The following is a 21,162-nucleotide window of genomic DNA, read 5'->3' on the forward strand; positions in this document are numbered from 1 at the left end:
CTCTCTGATATAATTAAGAATACAAAAATATAAAAAATGCCATTATTTTGTCCATCCAACCCAGTAGTCTGTGTTCAGAAAACACTCTAGCTTTGTAATTGATTTTATAACTTTTAAAACAAATTCATTCTTTCATTCATTCAATCCTATATATTGAGCACTTACTGTGTGCAGAGCACTGTACGAAGTGCTTGGAAAGTACAATTCAGCAATAGGGACATTCCCTGCCCACACCAGGCTTACAGTCTAGAAGGGGGGAGACAGACATCAAAACAATTAGGCAGGTGTCAGTATAAGTAAATATAATTATTGGTGTATATACATCAAAGCAAGTAAACAGACCTTAATATAAATAAATAGAAATATAGATATGTACATATATACACAAGTGCTATGAGGGGAGGGGAGTAGAGCAAAGAGAGTGAGTCAGGGTGACATGGATGGGAGAGGGACCTGAAGAAAATGGGGCTTAGTCTTATCTAACTATTGTGATTATGGAATATAAAATATAAAGAGAAAATATATGACCATATGTAGCAGCTTTTAAATTGTGCTCGCTGAAATTCTGGTCAGAAGAATTACAGTGAGTTCAAATTCCCAAAGCAGTAACAACAACCGGTATGAATCAATCAGTAAATTCCAACTTTGACAGCCCACAGATTGGCATTGTGCTGAATGAAGATGCTCATGCAATTCCACCAGCGGGCTCATCCGATGAAAATATCCCATTGCTCTCAGCTCTATAGTGAATTTAGTAACAATCGTGTGAAGAAGATGGAAGGACAGCATATAAATAGCCAGGGTTCAACTTCACAAAGATCAGTCAGTCGATGGTATTTGCTGAGTGCTTGTCATGTGCAGAGCGCTTTACTTGGCATCTGGGAGAGTACAATACAACAGTGTTGATAGATACCTTCCAGTGCTTGGCACATAGTAAGCACTTAACAAATGCCATTATTATTATTATTATTGACATTCCCCTCCTTGAAGGAGCTTCCAGTCTAGAGGGTGACAATAATGATTGCCTACACAGGTATTCAAGGTCAACTCTTCAATTTCACTCATCCCAGGTCTCTGAGTTTCCAGTTGGGGCAGAAAGACCCCCAAAATGTGGCTTTCTGAATTTGAACTCTTTGAGATCCATCCCTTTGATTCCCAGACCCTCTAGACTTCAAGCTTTTTGAGGGCAGGGATCATGCCCACTAACTCTACAATATAACAATAGACAGATTCCCTGCCCACAATGAGCTCACATTCCCTGCCCTTAAGGACTTCTTTCATTCAAGTGCTTAGAACAGTGCTCCTCATAGAATATAAATGCAATAAAGGCTCTTGATTGATTGTAGGGTCTCTGTGAGCAAAAAAAAAAAAATGTTACTGATCGGAATTGTTAGTACTCAGGTGCAGGTTGCAGGAGGGGGGCCCTTACATCCCTTTTCAAGGGCCTGAAGATCTCAGTGTCCTGAGAAAATAGCACTGTTAAAGTTGTTACATTGTTGCCCCCAATCCCATTATTGGAAAGAGCACGGACTTGGGAGTCAGAAGACATGGGTTCTAATCCCGGCTCCGCCACTTGTCTGCTGTGTGACCTTGGGCAAGCTGCTTAACTTCTCTGTGCCTCAATTACCTCATCTGTAAAATGGGGAGTAAGACTGTGAGTCCCATGTAGGACAACCTGATTAGCTTGTATCTACCCCAGTGCTTAGAACAGTGCTTGGCACATAGTAAGAGTTTAACAAATACCATCGTTATTACTGTTATTATTCCTCCAGTGATCATTCTTACCCTCAGAACAATTTGTTCTAATTTGACTACTAGTGCCATAAAAATGCTTGAGGGATTTCTTTTCTTACCATTACTAGGAGGAGGCAGTCGAACTTGTATTAATTGCGTTTGCCTATGTTTTGGCATGGTAAACATATTAGTCCATTCCAAGTTTTGTTATATGGGAGTAACTTTCTTCTAAGCACATGGTGGATTTCCAATTCTTAGCGTCTCTGACCACGTTATATGTCCTTGGTGGATAGGTCAGTTGATATGAGATTGAAGCTCGTTATGGGCAGGGAATGTGTCTTTTATAAGAATACAAATAACAATATAATGGACAAATTTCCTGCTCATAACGAGCTTATGGTTTATAGGGGAATCAATCTATCAGTGGTATTTGTTTATGAAACAATAAAACGTTTAAACAACATTAGAAAAAAACATTTAATCCGCACTTTTATGTTGATTCAAAAATTCCTGGATTTATTTTGGGGTTGCAGTAAATTTTTTCATTAGCACAATGGAACTGCTACCCCAGAACCAAGCCCCTCTCAGCTCTTAGGTTCTAATGCTCCTCTAGTCTGTCCCATCATTGAAGCAGCATGGCATAGCGGATAGAGCACAGGTCTGGCAGTCAGAAGGTCATGGGTTCTAATCCCAGACCCACCACTTGTTGGCTGTGTGGCCTTGGGCAAGTCACTTAACTTCTCTGCGCCTCAGTTACCTCATCTGTAAAGTGGGGAACGAGCCCCACACGGGACAGGGTCTGTGTCCAACCCGACTTGCTTGAATCCGCCTCACTGCTTAGAACAGTGCCTGCCACATAGTAAGCGCTTAACAAATACCCAAAATTGTTATTATTTCACAGTTCCATCCTCCATAAGGCCAAGTTTTATCATCAGAAAGTCCTTTGAGATCTGGACCCTCATTAGGGAAACTTCGATGCCAACCTTTTTTCAGCCATGACCCTTAGTCACCAAAAACAGTGACTGGGTTCTCTTGGGGGCATTATGGACCTTTATTTGCAACAGGAAACTGTGACTGACAATTAATTAATTAATTAATAATGGCATTTATTAAACACTTACTATGTGCAAAGCACTGTTCTAAACGCTAGGGAGGATACAAGGTGATCAGGTTGTCCCACGTGGGGCTCACAGTCTTAATCCCCATTCCACAGATGAGGCAGCTGAGGCCCAGAGAAGCCAAATGACTTGCCCAAGGTCACACAGCAGACATGTGGCAGAGCCGGGACTTGAACCCACGACCTCTGACTCCAAAGCCCGTGCTCCTTCCTCTGAGCCACGCTGCTTCAGGAAGTGGTCATGTTTAGGACCTGACACTTATATTTTATTCCCCCAAGTGCTTAATACAGTGCTCTGCATACAGTAAGCATTCAATAAATAAGATTGGTTGATTAGATTGCCTCCACGTTTTGGCTAGGTGGTAGTTTCCCCCTACTACCCACAATAATGTTCAATTTAGAGGTTTAGGGTAACAAACTCACCATGAATATGTATTCTCAATAGTTTGATTATCACCACTTTTTAATGCTTAGGTGATGCATTGGTGGAGCAAGTGCCCAGGGTGACAACAACACCTAAATGTGAGAGCGCAAGGACAGCTAGCCAGAGAAAGGGAAGCAGTAGGATCAGTGGTGGAGGAGAGAAAAATATTCCAAGCTCTTTGTGGGAAGGGACCACGTCATTTGCTTCTGTTTATTCTCTCAATCATTTGGTACGGAGCTCTGCAATGAGAAGGTGCTCAATAAATAACATTGATTTATTTTTGTTGTGGAGGAGAGGAAGTCAATCAGAGATTTCTCTGGAGGGGGAGTACAGAATTGAATCACAATAATAATAATAATAATGGTATTTGATAAGCACTTATTATGTGCCAAGTACTGTATAAAGCCCTGGGATAGATGCAAAATAATCATGTAGGAATCAGCAGGGTCTAGTGGGAATAACATGGGCTTGGTAGTCAGAGGACGTGGGTTCTAATCTCAGCTCTGCCACATGTCTGCTGTAGGACCTTGAACAAGTCACTTCACATCTCTGTGCCTCAGTTACCTCATCTGTAAAATGGGGATTAAACTGTGAGCCTCGTGTGGGACAGGGACTGTGTCCAACCTGATTACCCTATATCTACCCCAGCACTTAGAACAGTGTTTGACATATAGTAGCATTTAAGAAATAACACTATTATTATTATTATTATCATTAATAAGTAGGACCCAGTTTCTCTCCCACACGGCGCTCAAGTTTAAGTAGGATCTATGTAGAGATGTAATATTGTCATTTAGCATTGCCTGGGCTTCCTTGTACTTCTTTCAAGACATTGGGAAATCCTTTATCAGTACTACTTACTGTCTTCCATGTGCTTTGAGAGATGTAGAGTTGAGAATCAGACCCAGCCCTTGCTTAGTGGGTGGAAGGTCTAAATTAAACTTGATTCCTGTCTCAAAAAGCTTTATAGAAACAATATGGATGTCATGAAGAGAGGTCTTTTGAAAATGCTGGTTTGTTCAGTAACTAAAGGGGTTTAAAATGGGGTTCAAAAGGTGTGGAGGTTAAGAAGCAAGAGGTAGGACAAAAGAAATGATGGGGGAGATTTGGGGAGCAGGGACCAATTAAATTTGAGGAAAAAAGAAGGTTGTACTTGGGAAGATCCCATAAGTAACACCTGTTGCTATAGAGTGAAGCCACAAAGAAAGCTAACAACGGTTAGTATTGAGAAGAGAGCAAACCCTACAAATTTTGGAGAGTGGGAGTGAATATATATACACATTTGTAAATTCAATTATTGAACTAGTTCATCCTTGTAGCCTTGTACTTTCTTCTGCCAATTATTGGTAAAATAATTTTTGTCTGTTTCCCTTGTTAGATTTTAAGCACAGTAAAGGCAGAGAATGACTTGCTTCTGTTGTACTGTCCCAAGTGCTTAGTACAGTGCTTAACACTCAGTAGATGCAGGAAAAATTCCATCGCTTGATTGAGAATTAACTATCAAAGGGTGATGTTTAAGGAACAGTTAAACAGAATGTTGTGAAATGCATTTGAACATAGTACAGATTAATGAGATTTGGTGTCCCTGACCTCAAACCCACTCTTAAAATAAGCAAGATGCCTACAAATAGCTGTAGACTATTTTTCTATCCAGTATTTCATGTACATAGTGAAATTTTAGCCAGTACAAATTAAGAAAACAAACACCTCAATTTAGCTGTTTACAATTCACTGGTGGGGTTTTTTTTCCTTTTTTAAGAGAAGCAAGGATGCTTGTGTACCCTCAGAAGAGGGACAGTTAAGAATTCATAAGCTCTTAAATAAAATTAGATGCTAGGTCAGTGTGAGTCAAGAAAATCTCGTTTCAGTAAAATCAGATGCTCAGCCAAAATGACAAGATTTACAATAAATCATTTGTTACCCATGTTTTCATGTTCTAGTTCTTTGGTATTAAAGAAAAAAATCTGTTTTCTATGACTGTTGGAAGAAATGGCCTAGTCTTTCTGTAGTAAAATACATTTTACTACAGTGTGGCTCAGTGGAAAAGAGCCCGGGCTTTGGAGTCAAAGGTCATGGGTTCAAATTCCGGCTCCGCCACTTGTCAGCTGTGTGACTTCGGGCAAGTCACTTCACTTCTCTGTGCCTCAGTTCCCTCATCTGTAAAATGGGGATGAAGACTGTGAGCCCCATGTGGGACAACCTGATCACCTTGTAACGTCCCCAGCGCTTAGAACAGTGCTTTGCACATAGTAAGCGCTTAATAAATGCCATTATTATTATTATTATTATTTGGAAATGATCCCACCTGAGAAGCAGCATGGCCTACTAGGTAGAACATGGACCTGGGAGCCAGAAGTCACCTGGATCCTAATCTCTGCTCAGCCACTTATCTGCTCTGTGACCTTGGGCAAGTCACTTGACTTCTCTGTGACTCAGTTACCTCATCTGAAACATGAGACTGTGAGCTCCATGTGGGACAGGGACAGTGTCAAACCCACTTTGCTTGTATTGCCCTAGCGCTTAGTACAGTGCCTGGCCCTTAACAAATACCACAATTATTATAACTCTTATGAAACCCCATTCCGATTCTCTCCAGGTCTTCATTTAACATTTAAAGTTCTTCCTTGATAAAAATAAAGCAGCTTATGTTAAGAAAGACTGGATTCATAGGCAGAAAGAGATAGCCTTTAAAAAGATTTTTTGAATGACTCCCAGATGCTATTGACAACATAATCCTGAATCAGAATAACCCCATAATTTGCAATGAATTTCACCCCAAAGTGCACCTGTCCCAGGGAGAATAAAGTCCTAAACATCTGTGCATGGATCTTTGACACTTTCTCACTGTACCTTGATATCATCTACCTTGCCACCGACCTCTCATACATGTCCTGCCTCTGGCCTGGAATGCCCGTCCTCCTCATATCCAACAGATAATTACTCTCCCTGCTTTCAAAGCCTTTTTGAAGACACATTTCTTCCAAGAGGCCTTCCCTGACTAAACCCTCCTTTCCTCTTCTCTCATTCCCTTCTGCATAGCCCTAATCTGCTCCCTTTATCCATCCCCCCGCCTCCCCCAGATCCTCAGCACTTACATACATACCTGTAATTTATTTGTTCATTTATGTTTTTAATGTCTGTCTACCCCTCTAGACTGTAAGCTTGTTACAGAGCCGAGAATTCGCCTTTATTGTTACATTGTACTCTCCCAAGCACTTAGTACAGTGTTCTGCACACAGTAAGTGCTCAATAAATACGATTGACTGACTCTCTTTCCAGTGTGCATAACATACCTTTCTCTTTGGTTAGGCTGGACAGAGGATATCCTCTAAGAGGATAATGCAACCAAAGTGACATGCAGCTGGTTGACAAAAGTTTGTCCAAGACAGGGGCGGCTTTAGGTGATGCCGAGATATGTAGAGGTCAGCCAGTAACAGCACTACTTTGTCAAAAGTTAGAGGAGGCAATCATTGCTGTACTGGATTCTTATCTTTGAGATAGCTAGTCTGGCTTAGTGAAAGTTGGAGGGAGAAGTTGTGGTAGTAGAAACGATATTAAGCAACTGCAGTGCAATGCAAGGCCTTGTACTGAGTGCTAGGAAGGAAATCGCAGGACACTGATTCAGATGTGGTTCCTGGCACACAGGGAACTTACAACCTAAGGGAGGCAGCCTGTGTGCTAACGGAAAGAATCACAGTAAGTTTACCCAAAAGAGCAGTTTGAGAAAATCCAGATCAATGAAGAGTAGCCCTCAACAGGGAGGGCTGTCTTTAGTCCAAACTATCACAACCTTCTCAAAGTTCTAACTGATGAATGAGCTACTCTCACCCTTCACCCACCTGTCCAGTTCTGTACATCGATAGCTATTAACTTGGGAATAGGGTAGGTAATGGTGGGGGTTGCTAACACCATGAAATCCTGCCAAGCAGTTGGATGGGGCTGATTATAGTGTTTCTGGAGTACATACTTTGTGTCAAGCCCCGTTCTAAGCCCTGCTATTTACAGGACTTGGTAGATGCAAGTAAGCCAATTCATCAGGTCGAAGGTGGTCATGGCCCCACGTAGGGCTCACGTTCTAAGTAGGAGGGGGAATAGGTGTTGAATTCCCATTTTACTGATGAGGAAACTGAGGCACAGAGTAGTGAAACAATTTGCCCAAGTCACACAGCAGGCAAGGGGCAGAGTCAGTATTAGAACCCAGGTCCTCTGACTAGCAGGGCCTATGCTTCTTGCAGTAGGTGAGGTAGGGGATGGGGACTGCTCTTCTTCACCCACCTCCTGCTCATGTGGACGTGAGAGATTCTGAGCCGCAGCGGCAATGGTGGGAAAAATGAAGCCCGGAGCCCAGTTATGTCTTGATTCGGGTCCGGCTGACCAGGTCACTTGGCTCTGTGATCTCTGTCTTTCAAGGTCAAAGCTGTGGATCGGTGTCCACCCCCATCCTCGGACATGGAAAGCACCCCTCAAAGTCTGAGCCCAAGAAAATACTCTTTTAGCATTTGATGGAGCTGGCTGTTCATTGCCCAAATCTGCTATTTCCTCTTTTTTCTCCTAGGATCACAGCCACACAACGGTCTCGCAGTATCGTCAGGATCATTCCTTGATCATGAGGTCGATCGTCCAGATGACCGACGCGGCTCGTTCTGGAATCATGCCTGCCACTCAGCTCACCACCATTAACCAATCCCAGCTGAGCGCTCAGTTGGGACTGAATGTCGGAGGTGCCAGTGTGCCCCACACATCCCCTTCACCTCCTGCAAGCAAATCAGCAACCCCATCGCCTTCCAGCTCTATCAATGAAGAGGATGCAGATGAGTCCAACAGAGTGAGTCTGGAGAATGCTTCGGGGACGAAAGCGTCATCGAAGCAATCCATTAAATCCAACCAATGGATTGATTGATCTCAGTGATTAGCATTACACTGAGTCATGGGGATCTCGCCTAATTCCCACCTGTTAATTCTCTCCCATTGCTTACTGCAGTGCTGTGCACAAAGTAAGCGCATTTACTAAATCCCATTGCTACGCATCTACAGGCCCTTTTGAATCCTTGCCTCAACGTTTCCCTCTTCTATTCTCTTGCTTTCGGGTCTTACTGAAGCAGTTACCCAGACTAGCAGAGTGGGTCCCAGGGATCCGTTGTGCATTTGTGTTGCTTGTAATTGTACCCTGGGGGTATTTGGTTTTTTTCACAGTTGAAGGATTTAGAAGTGTGGTCATCTTTACCAAGCTTAAATTCTTTCTGGGGTTCCCCTTTGTGTACCTATAGATTAGTAACTATTGGTTACTAAAGTGTTTTGTGTGCTACTTTAATGGAAAGTGTGGGTTTTCATATATGTGTATATATAATATATATTATATGTGTATATATATATATATATATATATACACATATATATATATATTATATATACACACATATATACATATGTGTATACACACACACATACACATATATAAACCAAATCACAAACCTATGAGGTGAATTTTGAGTGTGGCACAATTAAGGAGACTTTAATTGGCCATCAGAAACATCTGGTTCATTTAGGAGAGGCTGTTTCCATTTAGCTCCTGTTGATGCCTTACTTAAGATATTCCAGCTGAAAGATTTTAGTTTCTTTGAAATGGTAACAATAGCTACCACTTCCCCCTTGGGTGAGGCTCACATTCCGTGTTGTTTGGGGCAAGCAAAGATAGGGACTAAAGATCCAATTCCTTCCCCAAGCCCCTTCACTGACTGAGTCAGATGGCTTTAGGTGTTTATTTAAGAAGTAATTCTTGGAATCATCTGCATTGGCTAAGGATCCTCCCCATCTGGTTCAGAATAAAAACACTTCAGCGAGAATGCTGTGCAGGCTGGAATGCATTGAGTCATATTTACTGAGTGCTTACTGTGCACAGAGCACTGTAGGAGAGTGCAAAATAACGGTAAACAGACACATTCCCTACCAATGCATAGCCAAACTAGATGGTCAGCATTTAAATCCTCCCCCCACTGGGATGAGCCTGTGGATCTCCAGCTTTTAGGGGGGCTGCTCCCCCTTCGTGTGTCCTAGGGTCCTTGGGGAATGACAATCTCTACCAGTATGGGGACCTTTGTTTCTGAGCAATTCAGCAATAAATTTAGCATGCCCGAGTCATTGCTGTCTCCAGTCACAGGCTTGTCACCCTTCTGAAAAAGTCTACATTCGCCAATCAGACTTAAAGGTCTTCATTCATTCATTCATTCATTCAATCGTATTTATTGAGCGCTTACTCTGTGCAGAGCACTGTACTAAGCGCTTGGGAAGTACAAATTGGCAACACATAGAGATGGTCCCTACCCAACAGTGGGCTCACAGTCTAGAAGGGGGAGACGGAGAACAAAACAAAACATATTAACAAAATAAAATAAATAGAATAAACATGTACAAATAAAATAAATAAATAGAGTAATAAATACATACAAACATATATACAGGTGCTGTGGGGAGGGGAAGGAGGTAAGGCAGGGTGGATGGGGAGGAGGAGGAGGGGAAGAGGAAGGAGCGGGCTCAGTCTGGGGCCCCAATTTACCTCAGCCTTTCCCTGTACAAATACATGTTCCAGTAGTAATAAGACCAGATGGCATTACAGTGTACCCTGGAACAAGTATCTCCAGAAAGAATGATTTGGCCTCATGGTTGAGGCTGGCAGGCAGTGCCAGCATATGCAGCAGCAAAGAACAGGCAACTCAGTGGCTATAAGAAAAAATTGGGATTGTCAGGATACTTAGCTGTACCTTAACCCAAATATTTTTTGCTGTTTGGAAGCACTAGATTTTTCCCTGAGAGTCTTTCCATCCTAAAGTAAAAATAAGTAGTATTTTAATTGGATCCAGCATCATTTAATTGCTAGATTCAGGGTCTGCTTGTAAGCTATTAATAGCATAAGCACTTAGTACAGTGCTCTGTACAGAATAAGTACAATAGAATTGCTAGACAATTTGCTTGCTCTCTACCAGTCTCGAATATGGGAGGGAGAGTCAAGCAGAGGCATATACATTCCATTCCTAGCTTGGGCAGTGGCTAGCAAGTGGAAGGCAATCTTCTACAAGTCAAAACTCACCCATTCTGGGCAGTGGTGGCATGGGAGAATGTCAAAGTCAGAGACTCAAGTTTATTGCACAGAAGGAGACAATGGTAAACCACTTCCGTATTTTTACCAAGGAAAATCTACGGATACCCTGCCAGAACGATTGCAGATGGAGGTTGGGCGTTCTGGGAGAGATGTGTCTATGGCGTCACTCTGGGTCGGAGATGACTCAACAGCATAAAATAAGGAGCTTATAATAAGGTTGGGGACATAGTTATTAAAATCAATTACAAATACAAAAAACAACAAAACTTGGAAACATGTAATGTTAAGTGATGTGGAAAGGAAGACATGGTTCAATCAATGGTATTTATTGAGCATGTGCTGTGTGTAGATCTGTACTAAGCAATTGGGAGAGTTCAATGCAATAGATTTGGTAGAAATGATCCCTGACCACAAGGAGCTTACAGACCTGAGGGGGATACGGACTGTAAAATAAAGTTACCAATGGATATGTAAAATATCCAAGTGCTTAGGGATTACAAACAAGTGCACAGTTGATGCAGAAGGGAGAGAGAATAGGGGAAGTGAGGGAAGATCTCTTGGAGCACATATGATTTTAGCCAGGTTTTGAAGATGGGAGAGTGGTAGATATGAAGGGCGAGGGAGACCATACGCAATGGCCTGGTGGTAACAACGATGATACGGAGGTACAGTGAATCGGCTGGGGTTAGAAGAGTGAAGTGTGTGGGTTGGATTGTCAGTGAGGTAAGGTAGAAGAGAGCTGATTGAGTTCCTGAAAGCTGAAGGTAAGGAATCTGAGCAGTGGTACAGACAACAAAGTAAATTTTTCCTCAAATTATTTTCATATTTGAGACTTACTTGTTCCTATGATATCCTCTAGACTAAATTCATGGGCCGGGAACATGTTTACCAATTCTCTTATATTGTACTCTCCCAAGTACTTAATACAGTGCTCTGTAGACAGTAAGCATTCAATAAATACGACTGTGTCCTTTATCTGCACTCTTAAATTTTTCTTGTCAAGAACTCGTGACATGGACAGACAGAGATTGGAGGGGTGGGGAAATGTGGACTGAAAAACGATATGGGTAGCAGAATGAAGTGTGGACTGTAGAGGGAGACATGAAGGTCAACGAGGAAGTTGATGCAGGAGTCAAGGACTTGTAAGTGCTTTGACCAGCATGGTGGCACTTTGGATGGGGAGCAAAACACAGATTCTAGAACTATTGTGAAGGTGGAACTGTCAGAATTTGTTGACAGACTGCTTATGTGGGGTGAATGAAAGATGACTCAAGGATGCCAGGGCTTGCTAGGCAAGAAGCCTAAAATCCTACTCCTCTTGCCCGTGTTCTACTGGTCTTTGTCTTTATCAGTCACCACTGTCCTCTCCCCATTTTGTTTTCAGATTGTGATAGACAGGGGCTTGGATGCATATATTAGCAGTGAATTCTAGAGGTATCAGTATCCAGAGAGTGCCATGCTGCCCTGCCCTCCCTGCCCTTTGGAGAATTCCCATAGAACTTTCCCCTTGAAGGACACCCGAAGAGGACTCTACCTATATCCCTACCCCAACAATGGAGTCTTGCGGGGAGGTTCTGGGGAGTCTACCTTGAGGTATAGTCCAAGGAGGGAATCCTAGGTCCAGAAGGACAGGGAATCCCTCCCGAGAATCTCATTTATTCATTCATTCGACTCATTCAATTATATTTATTGAATGCATATTGTGTACAGAGCACTGTACTAAGCACTTGGGAGACACTAAGCACTATTGGACAATAATAAACATTCACATTCCCTGCCCACAACGAGCTTTCAGTCTAGACTGGGGAGAAAGAAAAACTGGTTGGGTGATGTGTGGGTGGTAAGGGGAGTCCTGGACAAAACAGAGAAACGCCAGAGAGGCTGGAAATTGGAACTCTTTGGGCTGGCTTAGGAGCACAACCCAAATAAGCCTAGCTTAATCACCAGCTTAATCTTGGACTCTGAATTGTTTTTAACTTTTCTTAATTTATTTCTTAATTCCCTTAAACTTGATATTCATACCATCCCTACAGCACCCATGTACATATCCTTACAATCTACAGTCTCCAACCTGGTTAGCTTGTATCTACCCCTCGGCTTAGTACTTAGCGCATAATAAGCACTTAACAGATGCCGTTATTAATGCTATTACTGGGGTAGACAGGATAATCAGGATGGACACAATCCCTGTCCCATACAGGGCTCGCAATCTGAATACCTATTTTACAGATGAGGTAATGAGGCACAGAGAAGTTAATTGAGTTGCTCAGGGTCATACAGCAGACAAGTGGTGGAGCCAGGATTAAAACCCAGGTCTTCTGACTCCCAGACCAGGCCATGCTGTTTTATTTCTCATCTCCTTAGCCCTCCCAACCAATCCTGGGAGATAGTTGGGACCACAATGGTCCCCCATTGTCACGTGAGGGAACTGAAGCCCAGAGAGATACAAGTGAATTGTAGGGTGAGGTAGGGTCAGAACTAGAGTCTGGACTTCGGCATCCTGATTCAGCACTTCTTCCATTATTCTTTCATTCAGTCATATTTATTGAGCTCTTATTATGTGCACAGCACTGCAATAAACGTTTGGGAAGTACAGTTCAGCAACAAATGGAGATAATTCCTGCCCACAATGGGCTCACAGTCAAGAAGACTGGAGACAGACATCAAAACAAGTAAACAGGCATCATCAGCATTATTATAAATAAAAAGAATTATAGGACTACTCTGCTTCAGAGTAAGATCCCCAGTGGACTTTTATCCAGGATAATAATCGGGAAGGGCTTCAGGAATCGAACAGTAGTATTTATGGAGTGCTTACTGTGTGCTGAACATGGTACTAAATTATTTAGAGAGTATAATGAAGTTGACAACATCCTTGCCCTCTTGGAGCTTACAGTCTCGTGGGGAAGAGCAAGACATTTCAGGAGCAACCACTCAATGTAGTTCTTGCTCAATGAAGTCTCAGCAACCATCTCCAAAGATGCACTCTGGGGACTGTGGAAGTGTGGAGAGAATGAACTGCTTTTGAAAGTCTTTGTGACATTTTTTGTGTCCTAGAAATCACGTGTGTATATATAGTTTTATGGAGAGTAGCCATACCTTTTCTTCCCCCATTTAAAACCACTTTTCCACTTTAACATTTCTTGGTATCCTTTTCCTCAAATATCCTTTTTTTTTTAGAAATATAAGCTGACCTTTACTTCTGTGGTGAAAGCTTTAATATGGTTACAGTTCATTTCCTTTAAGATTTAGATCATTCTTTTAGCAAAAGGACTTTCTGATAAAGGCAACCTCAAATCTTCCCTTTAAACTCAAGTCCACACATCCTGGAGAAGGAAGAAATTGTAAAATCCTTGAGACCAATATTCAAAATCAGTTTTTCTGAGCCTTTGCTATCGAAAACTACTTTGGGTTAGAATGTTTTTTAATGTACGTATATATGCCAGAGCAGGGTGTGATGTTTGGGGTTTGTGGGGCAAATGGATTGTATCAACCCGAATCCCCTGAACTCTTCTGAATAGCAATCTAGACAGTTCGACTACGGCTGAAAATATTTCCCGGTTTTGGAGATAGGTAATCTGTTGATATTCGTCTGTTGTTTCTCAGACTTGGAGCGAGATAATTGTAGACTCAAACGGCATTCCAAGTGCATGCTGGGTAGGCGGTGACTTCTCTGTCTGTTTTCTAGGCCATTGGAGAGAAAAGAGCTGCCCCAGATTCTGGCAAGAAGCCCAAGACTCCAAAGAAGAAAAAAAAGAAAGACCCAAACGAGCCCCAGAAGCCCGTGTCTGCATACGCCCTGTTCTTCAGAGACACGCAAGCTGCAATTAAAGGACAGAACCCCAACGCTACATTCGGAGAGGTCTCCAAAATCGTGGCATCAATGTGGGACAGCCTCGGAGAAGAGCAGAAACAGGTAACGAAAGGTTCAGCTGCGGGGAGGAATCTGTACATACCCACAAGTTGTTCCAGCCCTTCCAAGTAAATGGCAGATTGGCTCCTTCTTACGCTAGCCTTTGTGTGTTCTGAAAAACTTGGGGCCTGCTGCTGCTGGGGGAAAACCTATACCTGTCATCTTCCAGGATTAATGTTCACAACCAATTTAGGGGAAGGTTGCAAGAGGTCTTCTCAGTGTCCTATGAGCATCCACTTTTGATGGTTCTTTTTTTTTAAATAATGTGGATTTCTTTTCTTTGTCATGTTAAACTCAAAAAGGATTAGTACATCATGTCTGCCTTTCCATTGATCATCTTTGTCAATCTTTGTAATGCCCTGGTTGGTTTCCAAACTTTGAAGCTAACTCTGCACGTCTCATTATAGCGCCAAGCATTTGAAATGTTATTCCATCACTATGTTTGAGGTTTGGACTGTGGTAGGTTTTGAGAGATTAGTCATCCTGGTAGGAGATGCTTCCTTAGGGGGTTATTCTCCAGTTCTAGTCCTAGCGTTCCATCGCTACCAGTGCAGAGGGGACCGGCCTCTGGTTTGGGGAAAGAACCCATTTTCCCCTTGCCGTCTACATGGAAGGTTATTATTTCGATTGTATTTGTTAAGTGCTTACTACATGTCAAGCACTGTTCTAAGCACTGGGGAAGATAGAAATTTATCAGGTTGGACACAGTCTCTGTCCCATACGGGGCTCACAGTCTAAATAGAAGGGAGAACAGGGATGGAATCCCCATTTTAAAGATGAGGAAATGGAGGCACAGAGAAGTGAAGTGACGTGTTAAAGGTCATTCAGCAAGCAATTGGCAGAGCCAGGATTAGAGTCCAGATCCTGACTTCCAGTCCTGTGCTCTTTTCCTCTTGACCACGCTGCTTCGCTATGCCTCTTTTGCCTCACTCTGCATTTCCCTTTTGCAGCTTCTATAGCTTTTCTCTCCCCAGGGCTCCCACTCTTCCCATGATCCTCTGTTCAAAGAACGCAGCCTCCATAATCTTTTGCTAAGCCTGGAATTTGCGCTGCATAACTCCATGGCCATAATCAAGGGCTGCTGATTTGCATTCTCATGCTCACAGGAGCCAAGGTTTCCCCTTCTTTGGGATGTTTCAACCCCCATTCATTTCACTTTTTAACTGATAGTAGAAGTTGATTGGTCTCCGTCTTCAGAACCTTCCTTGTAACTGGTTCTTTACCGCCACTGAAATGTCAATAGACATTTCTGAGGAGGAGAAGGAGCATCTTTCTTAGAGAGGCACTGCTTTTTACTCACCTACTGAGTGCAAGCTGCCTTCGTTTCACTATTAATAATGATAATAATAATAATTGCAGTATTTGTTAAGTGCTTACTATGTGTCAGGCACTCTACTAAGCGCTGGGGTGATTACAAGCAAATTGGGTTGGAGACGGTCCCTGTCCCTCATGGGGCTCACAGTCTTAATCCCCATTTTTTCAGATGAGGTAACTGAGGCCCAGAGAAGGAAGTGACTTGCTCAAGGCCAGACAGCAGACAAGTAGCAAACTGGGATTAGAACCCATGACCTTCTGACTCCCAGGCCTGGGCTCTATCCACTATGTATTTATTACCCCTCCAGTATTTACTAGTCTCATGTGCCTGTGCCAGGAAAACACTTGCTGACACCCTTTGATTGATGATTGATTGTGGCATTTATTGAGCTCCTACCAAATATGCTAAGTTCAGGGGTAGTTACAAGATAGATTGAACCCAGTCCCTGCCCCACATGGGGCTCACAGTCCCAGAGAATGGGAGATCAGGTATTTTATCCCCATTTTTCAGATGAGAGAATTGAGGTATAGATAGATTTAAGTGACTTGATCAAGGTCACAGAGTAGGCCAGTGGCAATGGTGAGACTAGAACTCATGTCTTCTGACGTTCAGATCCTGCCTCTTCCCCAGGCTGTCTCCCATGAGGCAATGTAGTTAAAGTCTCCACCCCTGAGTTGAGAACCTGAAATATTCCCTTTCGGGGGCTGACAGGCTCCTGCACCAGTAGGGAAACTGGGGAATTCATTTTTTCATTTGCAGAATCAAAGCCAATAAAGCCACCATTATGGTGCATCCATAACTATTATTTTGGGGGCTATATATGGGGCCCTGGTTCTGTGGAGCAGAATTCAAATGTGGAAGGGGCTTTTAATTTGTGGTCTTTTAACAGGTTTATAAACGGAAAACGGAAGCTGCCAAAAAAGAATACCTGAAAGCACTTGCTGCTTATCGAGCCAGCCTTGTGTCGAAGGTAAGCCTGCTGACTTCAATCAGGTCAGGAGCAGCTGCTCAGACCGGATGTAGACACAATATTGAGAGCAGCTCTGTAAGCTGGATTTATTTTTTAAGCCCCCAAGATTTGATAGAGCCAACGGAACAACATCCTAAACTTATATTTCATGTGAAGGATTACTGCATTGTCAACACATCACAACTGGCCTGTTGGCTATTGGTAAGATCAAAGGTGGTTGTGATTTTTATTTAGCTGAGGATACCAAAAGATCGGTCAGTAAAAGGAGCATTGAACTTCCTCCTCACAATCACAAAGTGCAGGCAAAATTCTTCCAAGCACCTGGCTTTTCTGTTGAGGAAGTCTATTTCACTTAAAGGGATTGTATAAGAGAAACCTGAATCGGAACAAATGCTTAAAAAAACGTAATGAGGGAAAATATGTTTAAATACAGAAAATACTGATGGACACCATTTTGTGGAGCCAGGATGATTAGTTGGTTTTTAAGTAAGATCTGTTAGATGACTTGAGAGCTACTATCCAGAAAACATGGCTTTCCTTCTGAAATGAGCCATTTGAGAGTAAAGTAGTAGAAGTAGTAGTAGTGGTTATTTATTGAGCATTTTCTCAGTGCAGTGACGGTGTCTAGGAAGTACAGAATAAAGAGGTGACACTTTTCCGGTCCACAGAACTGACCCTCAACAGTAGTAGATGCTTATTGTGGGCACATCACTGCACTAAGTGCACACAGTCCCTGGACACACATGTGTTTACAACTCGAATAGTCAAAATAAATAATAAAATGTACAGTTGAATAAACGTGAGGCCAGAGTAATGAGGATGTTGATAAATCACTCATAGACGGGAGAGCTATCTAATAGGCTTATGGTTTGGGGTGCAGAGATATTGGTCAGGAAGTGATCTTGTGTTCTGAAATGTATTTTAGGTGAAGGAGTTGTCAATTTTTTTTATGGTATTTGCTAAGCGCTTACTAAGCACTAGAGTGAATACAAGCTGATCAGGTTGGACACAGTCCATGTCCCACATGGGGCTCACAGTCTTAATCACCAGTTTATAGGGGAGATAACTGAGGCACAGAGAAGTGAAATGGCTTGCCCAGGGTCATACAGCAGACAAGTGGAGGAGCTGGAATTAGAACCCAGGTGTTTCTAACTTCCAGGCCCATGCTCAATCCACTAGACAATGCTGCTTCTCTCAAATATGTTCCATAAAGAGTGGATTTTGTAAGGCATGCTCTGTTTGAATTAGTAAGAAGGGTCCAGGGCAGTGAGATTCCAGAGAAAAGAAAACCACTCTGAGTCGTATATAGGCTCTGTACTGAAGAACCTCAGGAATATTTCTGGAGAAAGGATGCAAGATCAGGTCTTGCCATTTATGAAAATCCCACAGCCACGTGAGTGGAACGTGAGCGTTCTGGGTTTACAAAATCAAGCATTAAGAAAAAGTTGCATTTGTTGCACCTCACCGTGTCCGATGCCACCGCGCTATACCCAGTTGGGTTTGTTCTGACAGGAGAATGTTCCCAATCCCAAAGTGGTGGTGTAGTCATAACTATTGTGAAAACACACTTCCTGCCAGGTCGAAGGCATGGATGTTCAAGGTGAGTGTCTTTGCTGGAGAGCGGAAGAGCCAAATAAGATTCCATCATGTTTTTCCCTTCAATCCCCATTATTTAAAGGCGGGTGATGAACATGCCTTTAAGGCCAGGGCTACTTATTTTATTGGCTTTTTTAAAAGTGAATTTGCAAGCTAGTGGTGTAGCGTTGCAATGCTGCTGTTTCAATTTTCAAAATGGGCACTGATGAGGATGAAGGTGGTTATGGGACAACCACGTGACCGCCATATGAAATTGGAAGCCGGGGTGTCTCCATTTGTAACCCTGTCCCACAGAGGGCAGACTTGCTCTCTGTCTTGGGGCAAGAGATCTCATTTCTTCCCCGTCTTCTTACTACTACTACTACTACTACTACTACTACTACTACTACTACTACTACTACTACTACTAATAATAATAATAATAATAATAATTGTGGTATTTCAGTGCTTTTTTATGTGCCAGCCACTGTACTATGCTCTGGGGTAGATACAATTTAATCGGGTTGGACACAGTTCCACATAGGGCTCATAGTCTCCATCTCCATTTTCCAGATGAGGTAATTGAGGCACAGAGAAGTGAAGTGACTTGCACAAGGTCATGCAGCAGAAAGGGCACAGCCCTTCTGAGCCAGGTTTCGTGGACAGTAATGATGTCGGGATTTTGTAAAATACCTCGGCGGCGGCTTCTCGCCCCCCTTCCCCTGCCTCCTATTGCTACTGGTCTCGACAGTCCCCCTCCTCGTGCATGTCTCTCTCCTCCTGAGGCTGGATCTTTCACTATTCTGTTGGCTCCAGGCCTAGAGGCCCCAGAACTTGTCTTCTCCATCCTCCCCGCTCTTTCTCCCCTCCTCTGCCCCAGCCCCCCGCTCTTTCTCTCTCTCTCTCTCTCTCTCTCTCTCTCTCTCTCTCTCTCTCTCTCTCTCTCTCTCTCTCTCTCTCTCTCTTTCTCCCTCTCCCTCTCCCCCCCCCCCCAAACCTCCCTTCCTCTCACCCCCCACCACTTCCCAGGTGGCATGGGCAACCCAAAAAGAATGTAAAAGATTTTCCATCCGATTGAGGTGCATTTGCGTACTGTACCCAAGAGGAGTCGGCTAGCCCTTCAGGACTAATTCCGGACCTCCGTTTCAATTTTAAACCCAGGCGGCTGCAGAATCGGCAGAGGCCCAGACAATTCGTTCCGTTCAACAGACATTGGCATCCACCAATTTGTCATCATCCCTTCTCCTGAACCCTCCCCTGTCTCAGCACGCCTCGGTGGCAGCCTCCCCTCAGACTCTGCAGCAATCCCTCCCGCGGGCCATAGCTCCCAAACCTTTGACCATGCGACTGCCCGTGAATCAGATTGTGGCTTCTGTGACCGTTGCGCCGAACCTACCATCGAACATGGCGGCGCCCCTGCTCGGCTCTATGGGGACAAGTATGGCTGCCAGTCCATCGTCCACTCAAGTGAGCCCGTCGGTGCAAAGCCAGCAGCTGCAGCTGCAGCAGCAGCAGCTGCAGCAGATGCAGCAGCAGCAACTTCATCAGCATCAAATGCATCAGCAGATCCAGCAGCAGATGCAGCAGCAGCATTTTCAGCATCACATGCAGCAGCACTTGCAGCAGCAGCAGCAGCTTCAGCAGCAAATGAATCAACAGCAGCTGCAACAGCAGCTGCAGCAGATACAGCTGCAACAGATGCAGCAGCAGCAGATGCAGCAGCAGATGCAGCACCAGTCCCAGCCTTCTCCGCGGCAGCATTCCCCGGCAGCCCCCCAGATGACGTCCCCCGTCCCGGCCATCGGGAGCCCCCCACCTGCACCCCAGCAGCATCAGTCCCAAATACCGGCTCAGGCACAGACTCAAGCATTGTCCCAGGTCAGCATTTTCTGAAGATACGTCTTGCTGGATGGACTGCGGTGTTTTTGCCCAGGGCGGATGGGGGAGGGAAAGAGGGGGTTGTCATTTGGGATGGGAAGGGGCGAAGAGGAAGGGAGAAGGACGCGAGGGTAAACCACGTTTGAGAACTGTAAATTGTTGGCGGTAGTTATGCAGGGATGCATAACAGATCAAATGATCCTCTAAAGTGTCTATTAGATAGGCAATAAAGAACTACAATGTAGCCGTGTATCATCTTTTAGCTGACGGTAAATCACTGTTTTTAAAAATAAAAGCTGTGCTCTTTCATGTGATGCCTTTTTAATTTATTCAAGCTTTACCTACGATATGTGAATCCAATGGCCTAATAAATCCTGGGACGTGACGATGACTGCAGACTGTCCTTTCAGCGTTCTAGAATGTAGTCCTTATTTCTCAAAGAGGGGAAGAGTGTACCTTCAGGCAGTTTGAACTCATGAAGCCTTTAAAAGCACAGTTTGTTAACTACCTGTAGAATGAAGATATGGTTTCATACAAAAACTTGTATGACGTGACTAGTCGATGACATTTTTTTGTCATGAAAAATAATGTAAATCAGACTTTTTGCCAAAGCTCTTATTTTTCTGTCCTGAATCTCTTCAGAAAAAAACAAACGCAAGGGATTAAATGTGACCCACTCTCACATCTATTCACGACTCCAACCAGTGAGACGACATCATACCCACGGCCTCCACTGCTGCTTCATTCCGATCATTCTAATTAGAAGACAAATGTGAATATTAGATTCTGTGTTTCGAGTGATGAGTTTCAAAATAAACACTGTATTTTTCGAAGGGAAATGCACTTAAATGAAAACTTATTACAAAAGTGAAGATTAAAAAAAAAAAAAACACAAGAGTTTTTATTATGCTGTAAAACCAGTAGAATATTTAAAGGAAGCGCCACAATAATCACTGTAAATATTTTCTTTAAAAGTTGTAAGTTTTCATATCATGTGTTGTAAAGTTTTCATAAATGAGGCTTTAATGTAAACACTGGTAACATAAACCATTCATTGCTATGTTGCTTATTGTGTTTTTATGCTGTTTTATACTTTTTTATGAGTTATGATAGCAGCAATTAAGTTGTTTGTATTTTGCT

The 21,162-nt window shown here is 43.2% G+C and overlaps 1 protein-coding gene across 2 annotated transcripts in view; it reads left to right on the forward strand.

Moving 5' to 3' along the window:
• TOX3 (TOX high mobility group box family member 3) overlaps positions 1-20,331 on the forward strand; it is a 109,586-nt gene extending 89,255 nt beyond the window's left edge. Inside the window, exons 4-7 of one of the 2 annotated variants that reach the window (XM_038754018.1) lie at positions 7,831-8,100; positions 14,060-14,287; positions 16,489-16,569; positions 19,306-20,037. In XM_038754018.1, the coding sequence (XP_038609946.1) occupies positions 7,831-8,100; positions 14,060-14,287; positions 16,489-16,569; positions 19,306-20,037 (1,311 nt within the window). Of the gene's footprint in view, positions 1-7,830; positions 8,101-14,059; positions 14,288-16,488; positions 16,570-19,305 lie in introns of both variants that reach the window. The other variant, XM_038754017.1, reaches the window with a different exon arrangement.
• Positions 20,332-21,162: the final 831 nt, after the last annotated feature.

The sequence above is a fragment of the Tachyglossus aculeatus genome, chromosome 11 (assembly GCF_015852505.1).
Source record: "Tachyglossus aculeatus isolate mTacAcu1 chromosome 11, mTacAcu1.pri, whole genome shotgun sequence".
NCBI classification, from domain to species: domain Eukaryota; kingdom Metazoa; phylum Chordata; class Mammalia; order Monotremata; family Tachyglossidae; genus Tachyglossus; species Tachyglossus aculeatus.